Source organism: Neophocaena asiaeorientalis, unplaced genomic scaffold (assembly GCF_003031525.2).
Source record: "Neophocaena asiaeorientalis asiaeorientalis breed wild unplaced genomic scaffold, Neophocaena_asiaeorientalis_V1.1 scaffold246, whole genome shotgun sequence".
NCBI lineage: Eukaryota > Metazoa > Chordata > Mammalia > Artiodactyla > Phocoenidae > Neophocaena > Neophocaena asiaeorientalis.
Genome location: NW_020174551.1, coordinates 4,344,947 through 4,365,028, shown reverse-complemented (window position 1 = coordinate 4,365,028; position 20,082 = coordinate 4,344,947). Strand labels below are relative to the sequence as shown.

Here is a 20,082-nt window from a genome sequence, read left to right as displayed (position 1 = left end):
GGCCCCGGACGCGCAGGCCCAGCGGCCATGGCTCACGGGCCCAGCCGCACAGCGGCACGTGGGATTCTCTCAGACCGGGGCACGAACCCGCATCGCCTGCATCGGCAGGAGGACTCTCAACCACTGCGCCACCAGGGAAGCCCTAGAATCATCCAATTTAGTCCTTGTTGAGCTTTCTTCATTAGGAAATAAAATGAAATAAACCGATGTACAGTAAGAACTATGGTTAACAGAATTTTTGGGAACTTTGAATGTATTTTTAATGAAATGTTTTGTTATGGAAAAATTTAATTGAAGGCATATACCCATCTCTTGGCCTATCGTATTTCATTTGCATGACGCCACTCCACTTCATAACATTATTTTGAAACCAACCCAGACATTGTGTCTTTTCATCTGCAAATATTTCAGTATGTGTCTTTAAAAGAGAAGGACTTTTTCTTTTAACAAAACCAGGATACTGTTGTCCCACCTTTAAAATTGAACAGGTTTGTTAATGTCATCAAATAAGAGTAAATGTATTCTTTATTTTTAGTTTTCCCCAGAATCCCCCCTCTTTCAGAAGAATGAACAATCCTTGTACAACTGGAAGGGTCATTGACAGATTGGGGGTAGTTAAGTGTGGTGCTGTTTTCCTGTGATTGAATTGTCAACATACTGATTGCCATAGTGATTTTTAGCAAAGTTCTTGTTCTTTTGACTTTGAAATGGCACAATAAAAACCTTCTGTTGAATTCTGTACATTTGTAAATGAGGATTGTTGTGTTCTCTGTCTTTTCCTGTCCAGTTCTTCTTTTCAGATCTTCTATTTCTAAGCTGTTTAATTTATATCTTGGAAAGAAGAGTTGGTAGTGCCTGGTGTCTGATAAATTCCTTTTACTGTTCCAGTTACCATGATTTAATCTCTAGATGACACAGACCAGAGAATTTAGAGGTTTCCAGTTCCTGTCTTTCATCTTGTACATACGTTTACTTTTCTTTACATTACCAGTTTCTTCTGCTCTGGGGGCTGTGTAACCTTTCCAGCCAAATCAGCCAGCCCTCTCTGGGATTCTCTTTTCTCTGATGACCTACTGTCCCACACCCAGTGCTGAATGCTTTCACTGTTTTGTGACTAGTGTGCCATACCATTCTGTATTGGCTGCTTTTTTACAGGGGAGAGAAGGAAAGAAGGCATACAAAGGACACTAAGATCATTGGAGACAAACTTTGGCCTTTTTTGTCCAAGATCTTCTCATTTTCCAAACTAGTTTGTCAAAGGAAAAGAACAAAAAGATAGCACATGAAAAGTTGGGTGACTGCATTAGGCAAGCATGAGGCTATTAAACAAGTGGGTGTAGATGACATTGCTCTAGTGCTTCAGAGTTGGGAAGAGATCACCAAAATGGAGTGACTAGGGAAAGTGGCAGTTTATTTTTGGAAATTTCAAATCCTAGTATTCACATGTTCTTAAGAAATTGAAGTGAATTATCTCTTATTCCCAACTGTGAATATAAAACGCTGAAAGGATTTTGTTTGTATTGACTATTGTGTAGTCAATACAGTAGAAGTATGAAGTGTTAGTAAGATTTTGTGGTATGATACAGAAAATAGTGCTGTTAGCTTATTTCAGCCAGCATTAAATAATTGCCTGGTATTTGCCTGACACTACAGAGATTATAAAGATGAAAAACTTGGACCCTCTCCTTGTAAACTTGTAGGGAAGTCAAGACATACAAAACTGTCACAGAAAATGTTAATTTAACAAGTGTATTGAGTATCTTCAAAATATATACTAAACACTGTGCTTGACCAGAAATACAGAGGAGAGTAAGGCATGCCAATAAGGAACTCAATCTTGTGGGAGACGCAGATATGCAAACATGTTATAATAAGATTAAAGTAAGCAGTATGGGAACATTTAAGAGGGTGATGAGGGAAATCATTTTGTAGGAAGCGATGCTTGAGTGGTCTTGAAAGGCGAATAGGGTAGGAAAGGGCATACCAAGCGGAGGTGATTAACATGTACAGAGATAGTGGAGATAAGGTAGAGGGTGCCATGTTTAAGGAATTGTAGATCAGTGTGGCTGGAGCAAAAGATATTATTAGCAGAAGTAGAACAAGGCTGGATTGCTACGCAGGGACCAGCCCACAGAAGACCAGTGTATGTTGGCTAAGGAGTTTGAACTTAATCCTGAAGGTTCTCGGCAGATCAGATTGCATTTTAGAGAAATGGCTCTGGTTGTAGTTGGGAAGAATTAATTGAGGGGAGCTAGACTTGGGGCATTTGTTATGCTATTGCAGTAATGCTAATGAGCAACAATGAGCGCCTGAACTAAGGCAGTGGAATGGAGAGAATGAGAGTCACTAAGAGATATAATTGTCAAAATGATGAATGATTAAGTATGAGATTTAAGAGAGGAAGAGTAGCCAAAGATGACTACTAAATTTCTGTTGTGGGCAGCTGAGTGTATGGTAACCATTTATTGTAATTGGGAATCCAGGAGGAATTGTAGTTTTTTTTGATTTTGGTTTTCAGAAAGAGGAGTTAAAGCTAACAGAGGAGTTAGAGATAATTCATTCAGTTTTGGACACTTAAATTGAGGTGCCTATGGGGACATCCAAAGTGGAGATAGATGTTCAAGCACTTGAAAAAATGAGTGAAACTCAGAAAAGTTGTCAGGTTGGTGAGGATGGTTGTGAGTCATTATCTGAGAGGTAGTTGGAGTTATGGGTCACCCAGGAAGAAGAAGAAAAAGAGGATTAAAGACATGGAACCTAGAGGAGCACCAGCATTTAAGGAAGTGGTCAAGATGAGGAGACAATGGAATGTTGGAGGCCAAAGGTAGAGAGTTTTCAAGGAAAAAGTCATAAGTATCTGTTAGTTAAAGATGAGACTTGAAAATTTCCACTGGGTTTAGCAATAAGGAGTTGAACTGGTAACCCTGGTGAGAGGAGTGTCAAGTGGAATGGTGGGATATAAACCAGAGTACAGTGGGTTGAGAGTAAAAGTGGAAACAGCAAATGCTGAGTACTCTCATAAGAAGTTCGAAGAAAAAGATGAGGCTGACTCCTCGAGAAGACAGTAGAGAGGGAGTGTTTTTAAATTGAGAATAAATGCCATAAAGGATATGAATAAATTGCCACTGGGAGCATTAAAGGAAAATACTAATCCCAGTTGCAAGGTTGAGGGGTGCCGTGGTTCCTGGAAGAGTTTTTTTAAATACTGGACTTCAGGTGATGTGTGGGATGGATTTTTGTGAGATGATTTCAAGAGAGGTTGAGAGAGGATATGTATTACAGGTAAAGGAAACAGGAACAGCAAAGGGCTGAAGGTGGAAGAATGTTTATAGACATGTTCAGGGAATAGCAAATAGTCCAATTTAACCAAATACTTGGTTTGTAAAGGAAGTGGAGAGAGAAAAATGAGAATTGAGCTTGGTAATGGAGGAACTGAATGAGGTGCTGCGGGAGTTTGGTTCTAGGCCTTAAAGCACCTTTTTATTAGGGGTAGTTATACAGTCAGAGAAGCTGTGCTTTAGAAAGAGTTCTGAAGCAGTGTGGACAATGGATTGGAGAAGGGGGAAGAACTCTTTTGTTCTGAGTAGCCTCTGTAGCTACCCTGTCTAGGAAACACTGGAGCAAAATCACTCCCATTATGCTGATGTATTGCTGCTCCGGTTGCAGGGGGATGTTTTTCTCCTTGTGGTTAACTCCTATAAAGCTTCTTAACACCCCTTCTCTTAGTTAAAGAGGACTCAGGGCTTCTTTGCTCTTTGTTGCCCTTCACTGCGTGGAATAAGCTGTCCTTGTCCTCTCTAGATATGTAAAGGAAGAAGGAACTGTTAACTCTGAATATAAATTCATAGAAATGTGGTTGTGAGACTATGTTTGAAGACAGTCTTCTAGTTTTCAGGTGAAATACTGTCTCACTAAAGAAGGTTAATTTGGCCTGCTGCCATAATATGCGGTAGTCAGCAAATGTTGAAAGTACTACAGAATGGTAAACAGGCAAGGTTTCACACTAATGAAGTCAGTTCTGTTATCTAAGCATTTCCCTGGACTCTAGCCTGTATCTTAAATTTAAAAGCTACTACTTCTAGTTTAATATATTCAATAAATTTTGAACGTTAAAGAGTTTGTTAGTTTTCACTTACTGGCATGAGATAAACAGGTAATGGCCTTGTTACTTTACTTCTGAAATACAGTATAGTTGGTTATATTCTTATCAAGCATGGATTAACAGCTTGAAATTGCTGTGAATCATAAAAAAGCATATATTTAAATAAGTGACTAATATGGTGGCCAAACTAAGGTAAAGTGCATGGGAAAGCTACTCTTTGTTGTTGTTGTTTTTTAAATTAATTAATTAATTTTTGGCTGCGTTGGGTCTTCATTGCTGCGCATGGGCTTTCTCTAGTTGTGGCGAGTGGGAACTACTCTTCGTTGTGGTGTGCAGGCTTCTCATTGCAGTGGCTTCTCTGGTTGCGGAGCATGGTCTCTAGGCGCATGGGCTTCAGTAGTTGTGGTGTGTGGGCTTCAGTAGTTGTGGCTCACGGGCTCTAGAGTGCAGGCTCAGTAGTTGTGGCGCAGGGGCTTAGTTGCTTCGTGGCATGTGGGATATTCCTGGACCAAGGATCAAACCCGTGTCCCTTGTGTTGGCAAGCGGGTTCTTAACCACTGCGCCACCAGGGAAGTCCCGGGAAAGCTACTTTTATCACACCATTGACTGAAATTTACCAAGCTACGCCTTTACTGAAAATGGCTTACTTTTTTTAGATACTTCGTGGCAAAGTTGTTTCAACTAGTTTATTCTAACTTCATTTTCTTTTCAATATGCCTTCATTTGAAATTATCTTATTTATTATTGTATAATTTATAAGAGGGTTATACTCTTCGATCTTCCAATTTTGTCTCCTCTTTCCTTTTACTACTTACTCTGTTTGGGCTTTTTTCTTATTCCAGTTTAAGTCTCCTAATTTTTTTTTTTCGGCCAAGCCTAATCTTTTAAAATCGGATATACTGCTTCAGATAGTCTGAAATAATAGCTGATATAAAACTGATTTGTTTTGACTCAAGACTACATTAGGCCAATGCTTTGCTATTTGATTTTCCTTTCTAAATAGACTTTGCTTATGTTAATATGATTAATTTATGTTTCTTAGTACAGTTTTGTAATTGGAGTAGTTAGCTTCTCCCAGTAGGTTGTGAGAAAATAATCTTGGATTCAACATGTTTGGTTAAGGATTCATGGAGAAGAGCTTCCTATGACTAATAGGAGTTGACTGAAGATAATGGTTTCCAGGTTGTTCCTTTGTGTAGCAGCAATAGCACCACCTGGTAATTAATTAGAAATGTGTATTACAGCCCTGCCCCAGACCTACTGAATAAAAAACTGGGTATGAGGCCCAGCAGTCTTTTAACAAGTACTTTAGGTGATTCTGATGCTCAGTGAAGTTTTAGAACCATTACTATAGGATTTTTATAGTAAAAGAGACTTCTTTCTTGATTTTTAGTGATCTTTAGAACCGGTGTTTGAGAGAGTAATTGACTTAGGACCTTTTTTGCTTAATTGGCTGGCAGAGCAAAGAAATGCTTGCTGTATTTTCAGGGGCAAGTTTCGTACCGTAAGTCAAAGTAATGGGTGAATAATTAAAATAGCATATAGGAACTTTTATCTTTATATGTACTTTTCTTTCAGGAGGCAAAACCTTCAACTGAGGACTTGGGGGATAAGAAGGAAGGAGAATATATTAAACTCAAAGTCATCGGACAGGTGAGTTTCATTATTTTTCTCCTTTGACCCCGGAATGTGTGAATGATTTCTGACACACAGAGAAAATGATTTAACTATGGCAAGTTATTAAACAATGGCGATTCATTTACTACATATGCATCTGTTGGAGGCAGAAGAGGGTGATACTGTTTTCTTAATTGCTCTGCTAGGCAGATATAGATCACCTTAATTTCTTCTAATAAAACTTTTTTCTTGGTTAGCATGCTTCGGTGGCAAATATAGCAACTTCTCTTGAGTGATAATGCTAGGGCCCTTAAACCAAAGGGCCTCTCAGGCCTTTTCTTAACCCCTTTCTCTTTCTTGGCACCTTATTTCTACAGACTCTGGCCTGTATCTTATTGACTCTTTTTGAGATGTTAACAGATAATTAAAGTTTAGCTGAAAATTATTGGAGGAATGCATCTTCATAGTTTTTTTTTTAAGGGACAAAAGAAAGAACTAGTAGACACTCACCATGGAAGCATGAGAGTACCATTTCCCCATATTCTCTGAAACATGGGATATTAGCAGTCTTTCAATTTTGGGCCAGTGTAATAGCTAGACATTTTATTTTGCATTTCTCTGATTATCAATGAGGTATAATTTTTTTGCCTATTACGTTTATATTAATCGTGTGTTCATATCCTTTTCCTATTTTCTGTGATCATCTTATTTTGAAAATTTTTATTAAGATATAATTCAGATACCATAAATTCATCATTTAAAATGTATAATTTAGGTGCTTTAGTATATTCACAAGGCTGTACAACCATTACCATTATTTGATTCCAGAACATTTTCATCACCCCAAAAAAGACACGTTGTATTCATTAGCATAATTCCCCATCTTCCTTTCCCCCCCGGCCTCTAGTAACCACTAATCTACTTTACTTTCTGCGTTTATGGATTTGCCTATTTTGGACATTTCATGTAAATGGAATTACATGATTTGTGACCTGGCTTCTTTTATTTAGCATAATATTTTCAAGGTTCATTCAAATTGTAGCGTGTTTCAGTATTCCACTCCTTTTTATGGCTGAATAACATTTCATTGTATGATATACCGAGTTTGTTATCCATTCATCAGTTAATGGACGTTTGGGTTGTTTTCATATTTTGGCTATTATGAATAATATTGCTATTAACATTCATTGTAAGTTTTGTGTGGATATGTTTTCAGTTCTCTGTATATCTAGGAGTGGAATTGTTGTGTCTAATATAGTAGTAACTTTTTTAAACTTTTTGAGGAGCTTCCAAACTGTTTTTAGTGGTGGCCGCACCATTTACATTCCCACCGACAATGTATGAAGGTTTGTTATTTTACATTCTAGTTAATATTTGCTGTTGTCTTTTTTTTATAGTCATCCTAGCGAGTGTGAAGTGGTGTCTTGTGTTTTTGATTTGCATTTCCCTGATGGTTAATGATGAGTATCTTTTACTGTTCTTATTGCCCATTTGTACATCTTCTTTGGAGAAATGTCTATTCCAATCTTTTGTCCATTTTTAGATTGGATTACTTGTCTTTATTTTTGAGTTGTAATAACTCGTCATATATATTTAAGATATTAGATCCTTATCAGATAGATGGTTTGCAAATGTTTTCTCCCATCTTTGGGTTGTCTTTTCACTTTCTGGGTTGTGTCCTTTGCAGAAACAATTTTTAATTTCGATGAATTGAATTTATTTTTTCTTTTGTTACTATGATTTTAGTGTCATATCTAAGAAACTATTACCCAATCCAGCGTCGCAAAAATTTATACCTATAGAGTCTTCTAAGGTTTTTATGGTTATAGCTCTTACATTAAGTTTTTGATCATTTTGAGTACTTTATGAATGATTTTTGTATGAGTTTGAAGAAGAGTCTAACTTCTTTCTTTTGCATGTGGCTATCTATTTGTCCCAGACCACTGATGGAAAAGTCTGTCCTTTTCGCATTGAATTGCTTGACATCTTTGTCAAAATCAATTGACCATAGATATATATGGGTTTACTTCTGGGCTGTCAATTTTATTCCACTGATTTACAGGCATACCTCAGAGACATGCGGGTTTGGTTCCAAACCACTGCAATAAAGCAGATCACATGGATTTTTTGTTTCCCAGTGCATATGAGAGTTACGTTTACACTATAATGTAGTTTAAGTGTGCAATAGCACTTTATCTAAAAAAACCAATGTACATACCTTAGTTTAAAAACGCTTTATTGCTGAAAAGTGCTAAGCATCATCTGAGCCTTCAGTGAGCCTTTTTTTTGCAGGTGTAGGGTTTGAAATATTTAGAGAATTAGCAAAATGTGACACAGAGACCCGAAATGAGCAAATGCTATTGGAAAAATGGTGCCAGTAGACCTGCTCAACTCAGGTTTGTCACAGAGCTTCAGTTTGTAAAAAAACATAGTATCTGCAAAATGCAATAAAGCAGAGTGCAATAAAATGAGGTATGCCTGTGTATGTTTGTCCTATGCCATGGATTACCTTTCTAACAATTACTGATTTGTAGGAGTGCTTTATATTTTCTTGATTTTTCTTGTCTGTTATATATGTTGTGAATATTTTCTTCAGGGTCTCTTAACTTTTGTGGTGCTTTTTACTGTATAGATGGTTTATGTTTTTATTAAGTCATATTTATCAATCTCTTTTTAGTGGTTTATGAGTTAAAATCTTGCTTTAAAATAAGGATTTCCCAGTGTCAAGATTAGGGAAAAGTCTCTCCCTAAGAAGAAAAAATATTAAAAAAATTTTTTAATGTTAGCTCTTTAATTCATCTGGAACTGATTTTAGCTTATGGTGTGAGGTATTGCTCTAGAAATTTTGTCTGTTTGTGAAATTATACATAGGACAAGAATTTGTATTTATTTATTTATTATAAATTAAAAAGAAAATTTGGCCACACCTCACAGCATACGGGATCTTAGTTCCCTGACCAGGGGTTGAACCCAGCCCCTGCAGTGAAAGCGCTGAGTCCTAACCACTAGACTGCTAGGGAATTCCCTGTTTTTTTTAAAGATAATTATAGTTACAGGGCTTCCCTGGTGGTGCAGTGGATAAGAATTCGCCTGCCAATCCAGGGGACATGGGTTCAAGCCCTGGTCCAGGAAGATCCCACATGCCGCAGAGCAACTAAGCCCGTGCGCCACAACTACTGAGCCTGTGATCTAGAGCCCACAAGCCACAACTACTGAGCCCACGTGTCACAACTACTGAAGCCCATGCGCCTAGAGCCCGTGCTCCACAGCAAAGAGAAGCCACCGCAATGAGAAGCCCGTGCACGGCAACGAAGAGTAGCCCCCGCTCGCCGCAACTAGAGGAAGCCCGCGCGTAGCAATAAAGACCCAACACAGTCAAAAATAAACAAACAAATAAATAATTAATTTTAAAAAATTATAGTTACAAACAAAACATGCAACTTCCACTAACACGTATTTGTGAATGTGATATGTAATCATTAGGATTGGCTTTGAAATTTTTACAGTATGCAAGTGCCAGTATTTTTTTCTGATGGTTGCCTGGTAGTTTACTTGACAGTCTGGGTAGAAAAAAATTATCTGTGATCCCATATATCAATTTGACTGACTCATTTTACTCATGCAAGAGAAGCCAGACTCTGTGTGGTGACTTTTTATGGCAGGAGTAAGCGTCTGTTATTTTGTGGTCTACGTCCCTTTTGTAGGTTTTACCGTCTTCAGTGACACTTCAGTTGTGGGGATACTTTTTGTTTTGAGTTGCCTTTGGGAGTTTGTGACAGTTCACATTTTCATTTTGAAAACAGAATAGGCATGCAGTTCTGAAGGAATGCATTCTTTCACATGCAGACTTTTACTTATGCTGCTAATTATAAAACCTCTAACAGATTATGTTCGTTTTATTAAATTTATTTTGAAATGGGTATATAGCAACTTTGAGGATGATTAGAGTATTTTAATAAACCTGTTAGGAATGCTAAAAAGAATATTTTGGTGGGAAAATATAGGAGACAAGGTATACATTTCTATTTGTAGTATATGTGTAATTAAATAATTTGTTTCAAGCAAAGCAAATAGCTTACACAGAGAGAGTGACTTTTTTCCCTCATATCTCCGTAGGAGAGCAGTGAGATTCACTTCAAAGTGAAAATGACAACACATCTCAAGAAACTCAAAGAATCATACTGTCAAAGACAGGTTTGTATGTTATAATATTAAATTCAGTGCTTTATATATCATTAATTTTTCTTTCTTGTCAAAAGAAAAGTAATCCTTTGGGACCTCTCTGGTGGTCTAATGGTTAGGACTTTGCAAGAAGAAAGAGATCATCTAGGTGTTAGAATAAGTACAACAATAAATATTTGTTTCTGTTTTGGTTTTTTTTGGCCACTCTGCGTGGACTGTGGAATCCTAGTTCTCTGACCAGGGATTGAACCCGCGTCCTTGGCAGTGAAAGCGCAGAGTCCTAACCACTGGACTGCCAGGGAATTCCCTGTTTCTGTTTTTGCTATTAATTGTTATGCTCAGTAAAGTCTTTTAATTGGGTCTCAACTAGCTCACATTTGTTATAATGATGGGAGCTACAATTGGAAACGAGCATATTAAGTGCAGTATGCTAGTAGGTACTTGGATACATTGTCAATTACTGTTGACAACAACTCTGAAGAAAATTATATGGTCTTTTTACCTCATCTGTAAATGCGAGAGTTGATTATTGAGAAAAAACAGTGCAAAAGTGAAAACTAAACTGATCCAGAATTGAAGGTGCTAGGTTTGGGGAGATAATATAACATCAAGTTAGTATAATTTCTAGCTTTCTTTTTTATGCTTCAGAGTCTACAGTCTTTAGAAGTTTCTATACTCAGTTCACAGAGGCTTGATAATTTTTTTCTTTTATTTGCTGATATACGAGGAATGGGACACTCAGTATATCTGAAGTATGGAATACTTACCCAATAGAGAGAGATTGAATCATCTTTCCATTTTGATTTTATAGACTGGTTTCTATAGAAACTTTTTTTTTTTTTTGCGATATGCAGGCCTCTCACTGTTGTGGCCTCTCCCGTTGCGGAGCAACAGGCTCCGGACGCGCAGGCTCAGTGGCCATGGCTCACGGGCCCAGCCGCTCCGCGGCATGTGGGATCCTCCCACACCGGGGCACGAACCCGTGTCCCCTGCATCGGCAGGCGGACTCTCAACCACTGCGCCACCAGGGAAGCCCTAGAAACTTTTTTGACTTCAACATAAAATATTTCATTTTTGAAAGATCCTATAGTTAAAATCAAAGAATATTCCACTCTTTGTCAGTCATGTTTATTCTTTTTTTTTTTTTTTTTTTTTTGCGGTAAGAGGGCCTCTCACTGTTGTGGCCTCTCCTGTTGTGGAGCACAGGCTCCAGACGTGCAGGCCCAGTGGCCATGGCTCACGGACCTAGCCGCTCCGCGGCATGTGGGATCTTCCCGGACCAGGGCACGAACCCATGTCCCCTGCATCGGCAGGCAGACTCTCAACCACTGCGCCACCAGGGAAGCCCAGTCATGTTTATTTTTAACATAACCCTGGAAATAATTTTTATTTATTTATTTATGGCTGCTTTGGGTCTTCGGTGCTCCCTGTGGGCTTTCTCTAGTTGTGGCGAGCAGGGGCTACTCTTCGTTGCGGTGTGCAGGCTTCTCTTTGCAGTGGCTTCTCTTGTTGTGGAGCACAGGCTCCAGACGTGCAGGCCCAGTGGCCATGGCTCACGGACCTAGCCGCTCCGCGGCATGTGGGATCTTCCCGGACCAGGGCACGAACCCATGTCCCCTGCATCGGCAGGCAGACTCTCAACCACTGCGCCACCAGGGAAGTCCCAACCCTGGGAATAATTTAAAACCAGGGTATTTCCTGGCGGTCCAGTGGTTACGACTTGGCTCTTTCACTGCTCCCAGGTTCAATCTCTGGTCGGGGAACTAAGATCCCGGAAGTGTGGCCAAAAAAACACAAAAAATAGTTTAAAACCAAATACAGGATAAGTTTGCAAGGTCTCATATATTTAAGTATAGTACATATTGGAAGATAGTTTGAATTTTTTTGGATGTTTTTGGGATAGTATTGTATTGAAACAGTGAAAATCTTAACACATTAGTTATTGAGCAGAACTTTCTAATACTTTTGGACTAAATGATTCTTGATTTGTACTTATTAGTGAAGTTATTTCTCTTTAAATGAGCCATCTATTCTCTTTTAGCTATTTTTGTGGAATAAATGATTAGAAAAATATATTTTAATACCTTTTGTGATATTTATAGTGCTGTAAATGGCATCACAGGTTTACTGTAGTTTATCTGGCTTGCTCCTGTGCTTTACCGAATTTCTATGATTTAATCTGTTTAAAAACCAATTTTGCTTGTACAGGTGGAAGCTAGTGAGGCTGCTCATCCAATATCTGACTTTATGTTAGCCTACAGATTTGAGAGGAAACTATATAGAATAGTGGTTAAGAATGCACAGGCTTAGGAGCAGATTTAGCCTTCAGTTCTTGGCTAGCTTGTGTGCCTTCTCCATACCTTAGATTCCCTAGTTGTGAAATGAAGATAACGCGATAATACCTACCTTCCAGGGCTGTTGTGATGAAAATTTATGATTATGTTTATAAAATACTTGGTACAGGGAGTGCCTAGCAAATAGTTGGTACTCAGTAAATGATAATTATGATAGAATTAGCTCTCTAGTTTTATTATGTTCTACATATTCTGTTGAAACTTTCATATTTGCTTTTTGTGCATCAAAGTACCTGTTATCTCTTCTAAGATTTGTATATTTGTATGTTTTCTACCTTTTTAGGGAGTTCCCATGAATTCACTCAGGTTTCTCTTTGAAGGTCAGAGAATTGCTGATAATCACACTCCAAAAGAAGTGAGTATAATTTCTTCTCTGATTCAAGGCATATTTTTAATTCTGCATTGAATGATTTTGTTCACTGGTACCATTAAACTGTCCTTTTCTTGAATATTCTCTGATTTAACTGTTATATCATTTGTCAAAGAGAAAAATAATCTTTTGAGTTGAACTTCCCTTGTATTGCCTTCAAAAAGTGCCTGTAAAAAGAGAGGTGGAAAGTAGAAAATGAGTACTGAACTTGTCATAAGGCACATACTACGTCTTTTTGAGGATGGACAGATGGTCCTCAAATTTGGCAGATTTCTGGTACATTTTCATGGTGATGGTGACCTTCACAGTTCAATTTTGACTTTTGACCCATTTTGAGAACTTAATATAGAAGCTTAGTGTATATTAATATAGTTGGCTCTATCATCTTGGTTTACATTTTTTAATGCTTCTGTGCCTTTGTTTTATTGTATGTATGGACTGTTTTCTCTGTTTATATATTCCACCCTCTCTATTCCCATCCCCACTGCCACCCCCCAGGCATCTGAAAGTAATAAAGTGTGAGAGAGAATGTGTGTATTTATATTTACACAGATTCCCCCCTCCAAATACAAAATAACATTTTTGATATTTCTGATAGTGGGAACAGTGTATGGTTATTATTTGTTTTTTGGTTTAAAAACATTTCAAACTTACAGAATTATGAGACTAGTATAATATTCTCCTTTATAACCTTTTTCCTAGATGCACCAGTTATTAACGTTGTGCTATGTTTGCTTTTTTGTTCTCTCTGTATATACAGATTATCATTATTGGTGGGCCATTTGATATTGGCCCTTTATCCCTAAATATTTCAGTGTTATTGTTCTCCTAAGAGCCACAGTTAAATTATCTAATTTAAGTGATTTAACCTTGATACAATACTGTAATTGAATATACAATCAAAATAGTCTGATTTTACCATCTGTCTCAGTAAGGTCCTTTATAGCTCCCTCCCTTTTGTTTTTTTTTTTTAACTTGACCTGGGATCTCATCCAGGATATGCATTCTAACTAGTTATCATGCCTCTTAGCTTTAATGTGGAACAGTTACTCAGTCTTTGTTTTTCATCACACTGACATTTTTTAAAAGAATTCAGGCCAGCTATATTTTAGAATGTCCTTCAATTTGGGTTTGTCTGTTGTTTCCTCATGATTAGATTCAGTTTTGCATTTTTGGTAGGAGTAGCACAGAGTGAAGCTGTGAAATTCCGAGTGCATCGTATCAGGAGTTAGATGATGTCCATTTGTCCTGCTATGGGTAATATTAACTTTGGTCATGTAGTTAAGATGGTAACTGCCAGATTTCTTATCCATTGTAAAGTTATCATTTTCTTTTGTAATTAATAAGTAATTTGTGGGGAGATACTTTCAAACTCTGTGAATAATGACATTCTTTAGATATTGGCCAGTGGGGACCCCTTCAATTTGGCGTCTTTCCTTTTTGACACCTCTCCATCTCTTTAGGAAGTTTTTGGCTCAGCGGCCATGGCTCACGGGCCCAGTCGCTTCGCGGCATGTGGGATCTTCCCAGACCGGGGCACGAACCCGCGTCCCCTGCATCAGCAGGTGGACTCTCAACCACTGCGCCACCAGGGAAGCCCAGGAAGTTTTTATTTTGAAATAATTTTCAATTTACAGAAAAGTTGCAAGAATAGTCCAAAAAACTGTACTCTTTTCCACTTAGATTCACCAGTTTTTAACATTTTGCTACCTATGCTTTATTATTCCCCTCCCCCCCATATATAATATATGCGTGTGTATATATATGTATATATCATCCAAACCACTTGGGAGTGGGTTGCATACACCATGCCATTTACTAAATATTTTAGTGTGTATTTCTTAAGAATAAGTATATTCTTTTACATAACCACAGTACTGTTAATAAAATTCAGGACACTTAACACTGTTAGAAAACTTTAGTCTTCAACCTAATTTTGTCATCTGTCCCAATTATGCCTTTTATAATAAATTATCTCCCTCGTCACAGGATCCAGTTCAGTATCAACATATTTTATTTAGGGGTCTCTTTAATTATCTTTAATTTGGAACAGTTCTTCAGCCTGTCTTTGTCTTCATGACATTTACATTTTTGAAGAATACAAACCAGGTATTTTCTAAAAAGTCTCTCAATTTGGGCTGTTCTGTTTCCTCATGACTAGAGTTGGATTATGAATTTTGGGCTGGAATACTACATAAATAGTGATGTGTCTTTCTCAGGGTGTAATATCTGGAGTATCTGAAGTCCCTTATCATTGAGTTTAACAGTTGTCTTTTTCCTTTACTGTGTAGTTACTATTTTTCCTGTTTTAATTGAGTAATTTGTGGGCACATACTTTGAAACTATGTGACTATCCTTTTTCTCATCAAACTTTTCCCTGTAGGTTTAGTATCTACGCACTTTCTTAAGTACTTCCTTACTGTCTGACACAAGATATTCCAAACTCATGTTGTATTTTCCCTGTCCTAGCTTGGCATAATCTCTGCAACACAGAAGATACTTAATACATTTTAGCGACACCTCCCTCACTATCATTAAGAGATTTATCTTCTTAGAAGAAGAATAATGGGGCAGTGGGAGAGAGTAGGTATTTAGGGAGTGACCTCTTTGTACTGTTGTTTACTCATCTCTGCTAGCGTATTACTTTTTTTAAAAAATTTATTTATTTTTGGCTGTGTTGGGTCTTCGTGGTCTTTAGTTGCGGCGAGCTGGGGGCTACTCTTCGTTGCGGTGCATGGGTTTCTCATTGTGATGGCTTATCTTTGTTGTGGAGCATGGGCTCTAGGCATCCAGGCTTCAGTAGTTGTGGCACGCAGGCTCAGTAGTTGTGGCTTGCGGGCTCTAGAGCGCAGGTGCAGTAGTTGTGGCGCACGGGCTTAGTTGCTCTGCAGCATGTGGGATCTTCCTGGACCAGGGATTGAACCCATGTCCCCTGCATTGGCAGGCAGATTCTTAACCCCTGTGCCACCAGGGAAGTCCCTCTGCTAATGTACTCCTTAAAGCTGATGGCTTCATATTCTCCATAGTTTGAGGACATGTGCTGCTTTCCTGATTTAAAGGTTCCTTGTAATGTTTGGAATTTTAGTCCTTGCAGTATTTACCAGGCTATATGTGCAATTAAAATTAAATTTTAATAGCCTCTTTAATTACTGATTATTTTAATATTCATATGTCTATCACAATCAAGATACCCATAATACTAGAGCCAATTAATCACTTTAAAAAAATTTCTAAATCCACTTAAGTCTATGTTTTATTTTTAGATTTCTTGGCATATTTTAAATTTTTTTTTTTTTTTTTTTTTTGCGGTACGCAGGCCTCTCACCGTTGTGGCCTCTCCTGTTGTGGAGCACAGGCTCCAGATGTGCAGGCTCAGTGGCCATGGTTCACGGGCACAGCCGCTCCGCGGCATGTGGGATCTTCCCAGACCGGCGCACGAACCCGTGTCCCCTGCATCGGCAGGCGGACTCTCAACCACTGCGCCACCAGGGAAGCCCCCTTAGCATATTTTAATTTTCACATTTTGTAATTCAGCACAAAATTGTCACCTATAAAATACTGATCTTGGACTTTCCTTTGAAATGTTATTTTTAATTTCTTTTGTGATCCACTATAGTTCATTGGAAACAGTGATAGTTTTTGTTTTCAGTCTGCCTATTAACAGTGCTCCTTAACTCTGTCTGCACATCAGAATCAACAGATTTACAGTCCTTTACAAGCCTCACTGAGTGTAACACCTGGGTTTCTATGCCACACCAAGCCCCCTTATGTACTCTTTTATTTTTTAAATAAAGAATACTTGTGTTAAAAATAAATAAAAGTATTAGAAAACCAAACTACCAAAGTATATAAAATGGAAAATACACTTTAGATATCTCTTCATTCCCATTTCTCAGAGGCAACCATTATTAATAATGTCTTTTAGAAAAAAATTCCAGAATATTTCAATGCATATAAAGCACATTAAAAAAAAACAACTTAATTGCTTATACTTGCTTAATGTTCTGTATAAGGCATTTTAAAGGGTCTTTTTTCTTCTTCTTTTCCTTTCCTTTTCTGTAAGAGTTGAGAAGGACTGGTCTGAAAAATCTAGCTTATACAATTGGAGGTGTCAAATAAGAGTAGAAGTGTAGTAAGTTTTCTTCATTGAGTGGTTACTATCAAAGAAAATAATAGTTATATGCCAGAAGGAACTGTAGATGACAAAGCAAACCACTTAGAAATGAATCCTTAGGCAGTATTTTTCTAACTAAATCCACACATATTTCAAAGTGAGAGCAGGTTTTTTGAAAGAGATTCTGTCAAGTAATTACATCTAGAAGTAAAATGCGTTTTAGAAAATATGCCATCAAACTATTATTTAAACTATTATATACATGTTTGATTAGATTTAAAACTCCCTTAAGGTACTTTTCAGAAACACTTAAATTTTATATGGTTAATAAACTGGGACGTGAAGTTGGCTCAGCAAAATAACATGAATGACTACATAGACATAGTATCAGAGGAAAAGATATACCTCTCTGTTCTTTAAAACTTGGTTGTTTTGGGCTTTCCTGGTGGCGCAGTGGTTGAGTCCGCCTGCCGATGCAGGGGACACGGGTTTGTGCCCCAGTCTGGGAAGATCCCACATGCCGCAGAGTGGCTGGGCCTGTGAGCCATGACCTCTGAGCCTGCGCGTCCGTCTGGAGCCTGTGCTCTGCAACGGGAGAGGCCACAACAGTGAGAGGCCTGCATACCGCAAAGAAAAACAAAACAAAACAAACTTGTTTGTTTGTTTTGTTTTGTTTTGGCTGCGCCATGCGGCATATGGGATCTTAGTTCCCTGACCAGGGATTGAACCCATGACCCTTCATTGGAAGCACAGTCTTAACCACTGGACCATCAGGGAAGTCCCCCTCTCTGTTCTTTAGATTAAAGGAAACAGTATTCTTTTTTCTTTTTTTTTTTTTTAATAAATTTATTTATTTACGGCTGCGTTGGGTCTTCGTTGCCGTGTGTGGGCTTTCTCTAGTTGCGGCGAGTGGGTTCGTTGCGGTGCACGGGCTTCTCATTGCGGTGGCTTTTCTTGTTGCGGAGCGTGGGCTCTAGGCGTGCGGGCTTCAGTAGTTGTGGTGCGTGGGCTCAGTAGTTGTGGCTCACGGCCTCTAGAGCACAGGCTCAGTAGTCATGGTGCATGGGCTTAGTTGCTCCGCGGCATGTGGGATTTTCCCGGACCAGGGCTCAAACCTGTGTCCCCTGCATTGGCAGGCGGATTCTTAACCACTGCACCACCAGGGAAGCCCAGAAACAGTATTCTTAATTTTAGAACAGGATAACTATGGATTACTTTTGTATCTTTTTGCACTTTAAAACAGTGGCCACATAATTGCAGCCAATTAAAAAAAATAGTACTTTTATATTGTACTACTAACACTTTTCTTTTCTCTTACAGTTGGGAATGGAGGAAGAAGATGTGATTGAAGTTTATCAGGAACAAACAGGGGGTCGTTCAACAATTTAGATATTTTTATTTTTTCTTTTCCCTTAATCCTTTTTTATTTTTAAAAATAGTTCTTTTGTAACGTGGTGTTCAAAACAGAATTGAAAACTGGCACCCCATCTCTTTAGAACATCTGGTAATTTGAATTCTAGTGCCCATTATTCATTATTGTTTGTTTTCATTGTGCTGATTTTTGGTGATCAAACCTCAGCCCCATTCATATCGCCCTCTCCTTTTTAAAAATTATGTGTGTGCACAGAGAGGCTGCCTTTTCCAGGACTGTGCATTTACAGGCTTGTGATAAATAAGATTGACTAATGCGAGTGTTCATAATGACTTTCCAATTGGCCCTGAAGTTCTAGCATGTGATTGCTTCACTCCTGGACTGTGACTTTCAGTGGGAGATGGAAGTTTTTCAGAGAACTGAACTGTGGAAAAATGACCTTTCCTTAACTTGAAGCTACTTTTAGAATCTGAGGGTCTGGACCAAAAGAAGAGGAATAGCAGGTTGGAGTCAAGGTGACAGAGGTGGTGAAAATAATGACTAACTCCAAAGATGGCTTCACTGAAGAGAAAGCATTTTAAGATGAAAGAAAAATCTTGTCAGAAGATCCCAGAAAAGTTCTACTTTTCATTAGGAGTTAAAGTTATTCATGCAGAAGTGTATACAGCAGAGCGCTGCTCTTTTTGACTTTATTTATGCTTTTTGGCCTAGGATATGGGTTTTAAATGGACATTGTCTGTACCAGCTTCATTAAAATAAACAAAATATTTGTAAAAACCGTACCAATGTTCATTTTTTTTCATTTTATTTTTAATTGTACAGAAGGAAAAAAGAAAATGCTTAAAACATAAGGTTTTCTTGCATAATACTGGAAATTATTGTTTGTACATGGTACGCATGTTTTCTTTAGTACTGTGCAGTGATGACGATCATGACTTTGAAGCCCTGAAAGTTACTGAAGTGCCTTCTGAATTAAGGATTTAATTAAGGCCACAACACCTTTTTAAATACCCAGTGTTGTTTTTTTTAAAAACTTGATATTCCTGTATGGTGCATATATATGATACAATTACCCAATATGTTGAATAAATGGGCACGCCAAAAATTCTTAATTGATATCAATAATTTCAGTTTTTCCCTTAACAATTTACAGAATGTTCTGTGCTTAGTTAAGGTTTGGTATATTTTGTTTATATTTTCTTTTATTTTTTTATATCCTCTCTTTAAACTGTATAAAATTAAAATACCAAATTAGTTCCTTAATTAGAGGGCTTAACTTTTTCTTTTAAATCCTTAATGAATCACAGAATTCAGTATATCTGTGCATATATGTAATCCTATTTCGTATTATTCCAAATAGAATGTCATCTAATTGCATTAGAAGAGCGAATAAGACCTATCTCTAACGCATTTTATAAACTGTTATAGTTTGAATCCCTTCTCAAGTCCTCTATTGAAAAATAATTGGCTTGCCTTATACATTCTTATATTTGACCCTAACTGAAAAATTATTTGTATTGTACATATATAGTAAATTAGAGCTTTTAGACCGTTACCTGGCATTTATCATTATATTTAAATAGTAACTAGGAGTCAGACCCATTTCTAGAAAGTCCTCATTGAGTTGCATATTTCTGTCAGGCCTGAGTCGCAAACCTCATAGGCTATTGGAACTATCCAGAATGCGTGAATATGTAGTTTGGTATCTTAGCTTTGTTTGCATCTCTTTCTGAGGGCTCTCAGCATTTAGGTGGTGGAGCTTAACTATAATATAATTTGGGGGATATAATTTTCTTGATTTTAGTTTATTGGATTCTTCTAAATGCTTTGCAGTCTGCTGTGGTTAACTGAAAAATGTGCTTATCTGGTTAGTGCTGATAAAATAGGCTTTTCACAGCAACAATTTAATAGAATATCAGATTTGGAAGGGACCTCGAATACCATTTAGTGTAGCCTCTCTACCTGGTGCTT

The 20,082-nt window shown here is 37.8% G+C and overlaps 1 protein-coding gene across 1 annotated transcript; it reads left to right on the top strand.

Annotated features, from left to right (window-relative positions):
• Positions 1 to 4,277: 4,277 nt before the first annotated feature.
• SUMO1 (small ubiquitin like modifier 1) lies at positions 4,278 to 18,751 on the top strand. The gene is made up of 5 exons (XM_024757342.1): positions 4,278 to 4,294; positions 5,681 to 5,755; positions 9,841 to 9,913; positions 12,539 to 12,610; positions 18,060 to 18,751. The coding sequence occupies exons 1-5, from the start codon at positions 4,278 to 4,280 to the stop codon at positions 18,126 to 18,128; spliced, it is 306 nt and encodes a 101-aa protein (XP_024613110.1). The 3' UTR covers positions 18,129 to 18,751.
• The last annotated feature ends 1,331 nt before the right edge of the window (positions 18,752 to 20,082 follow it).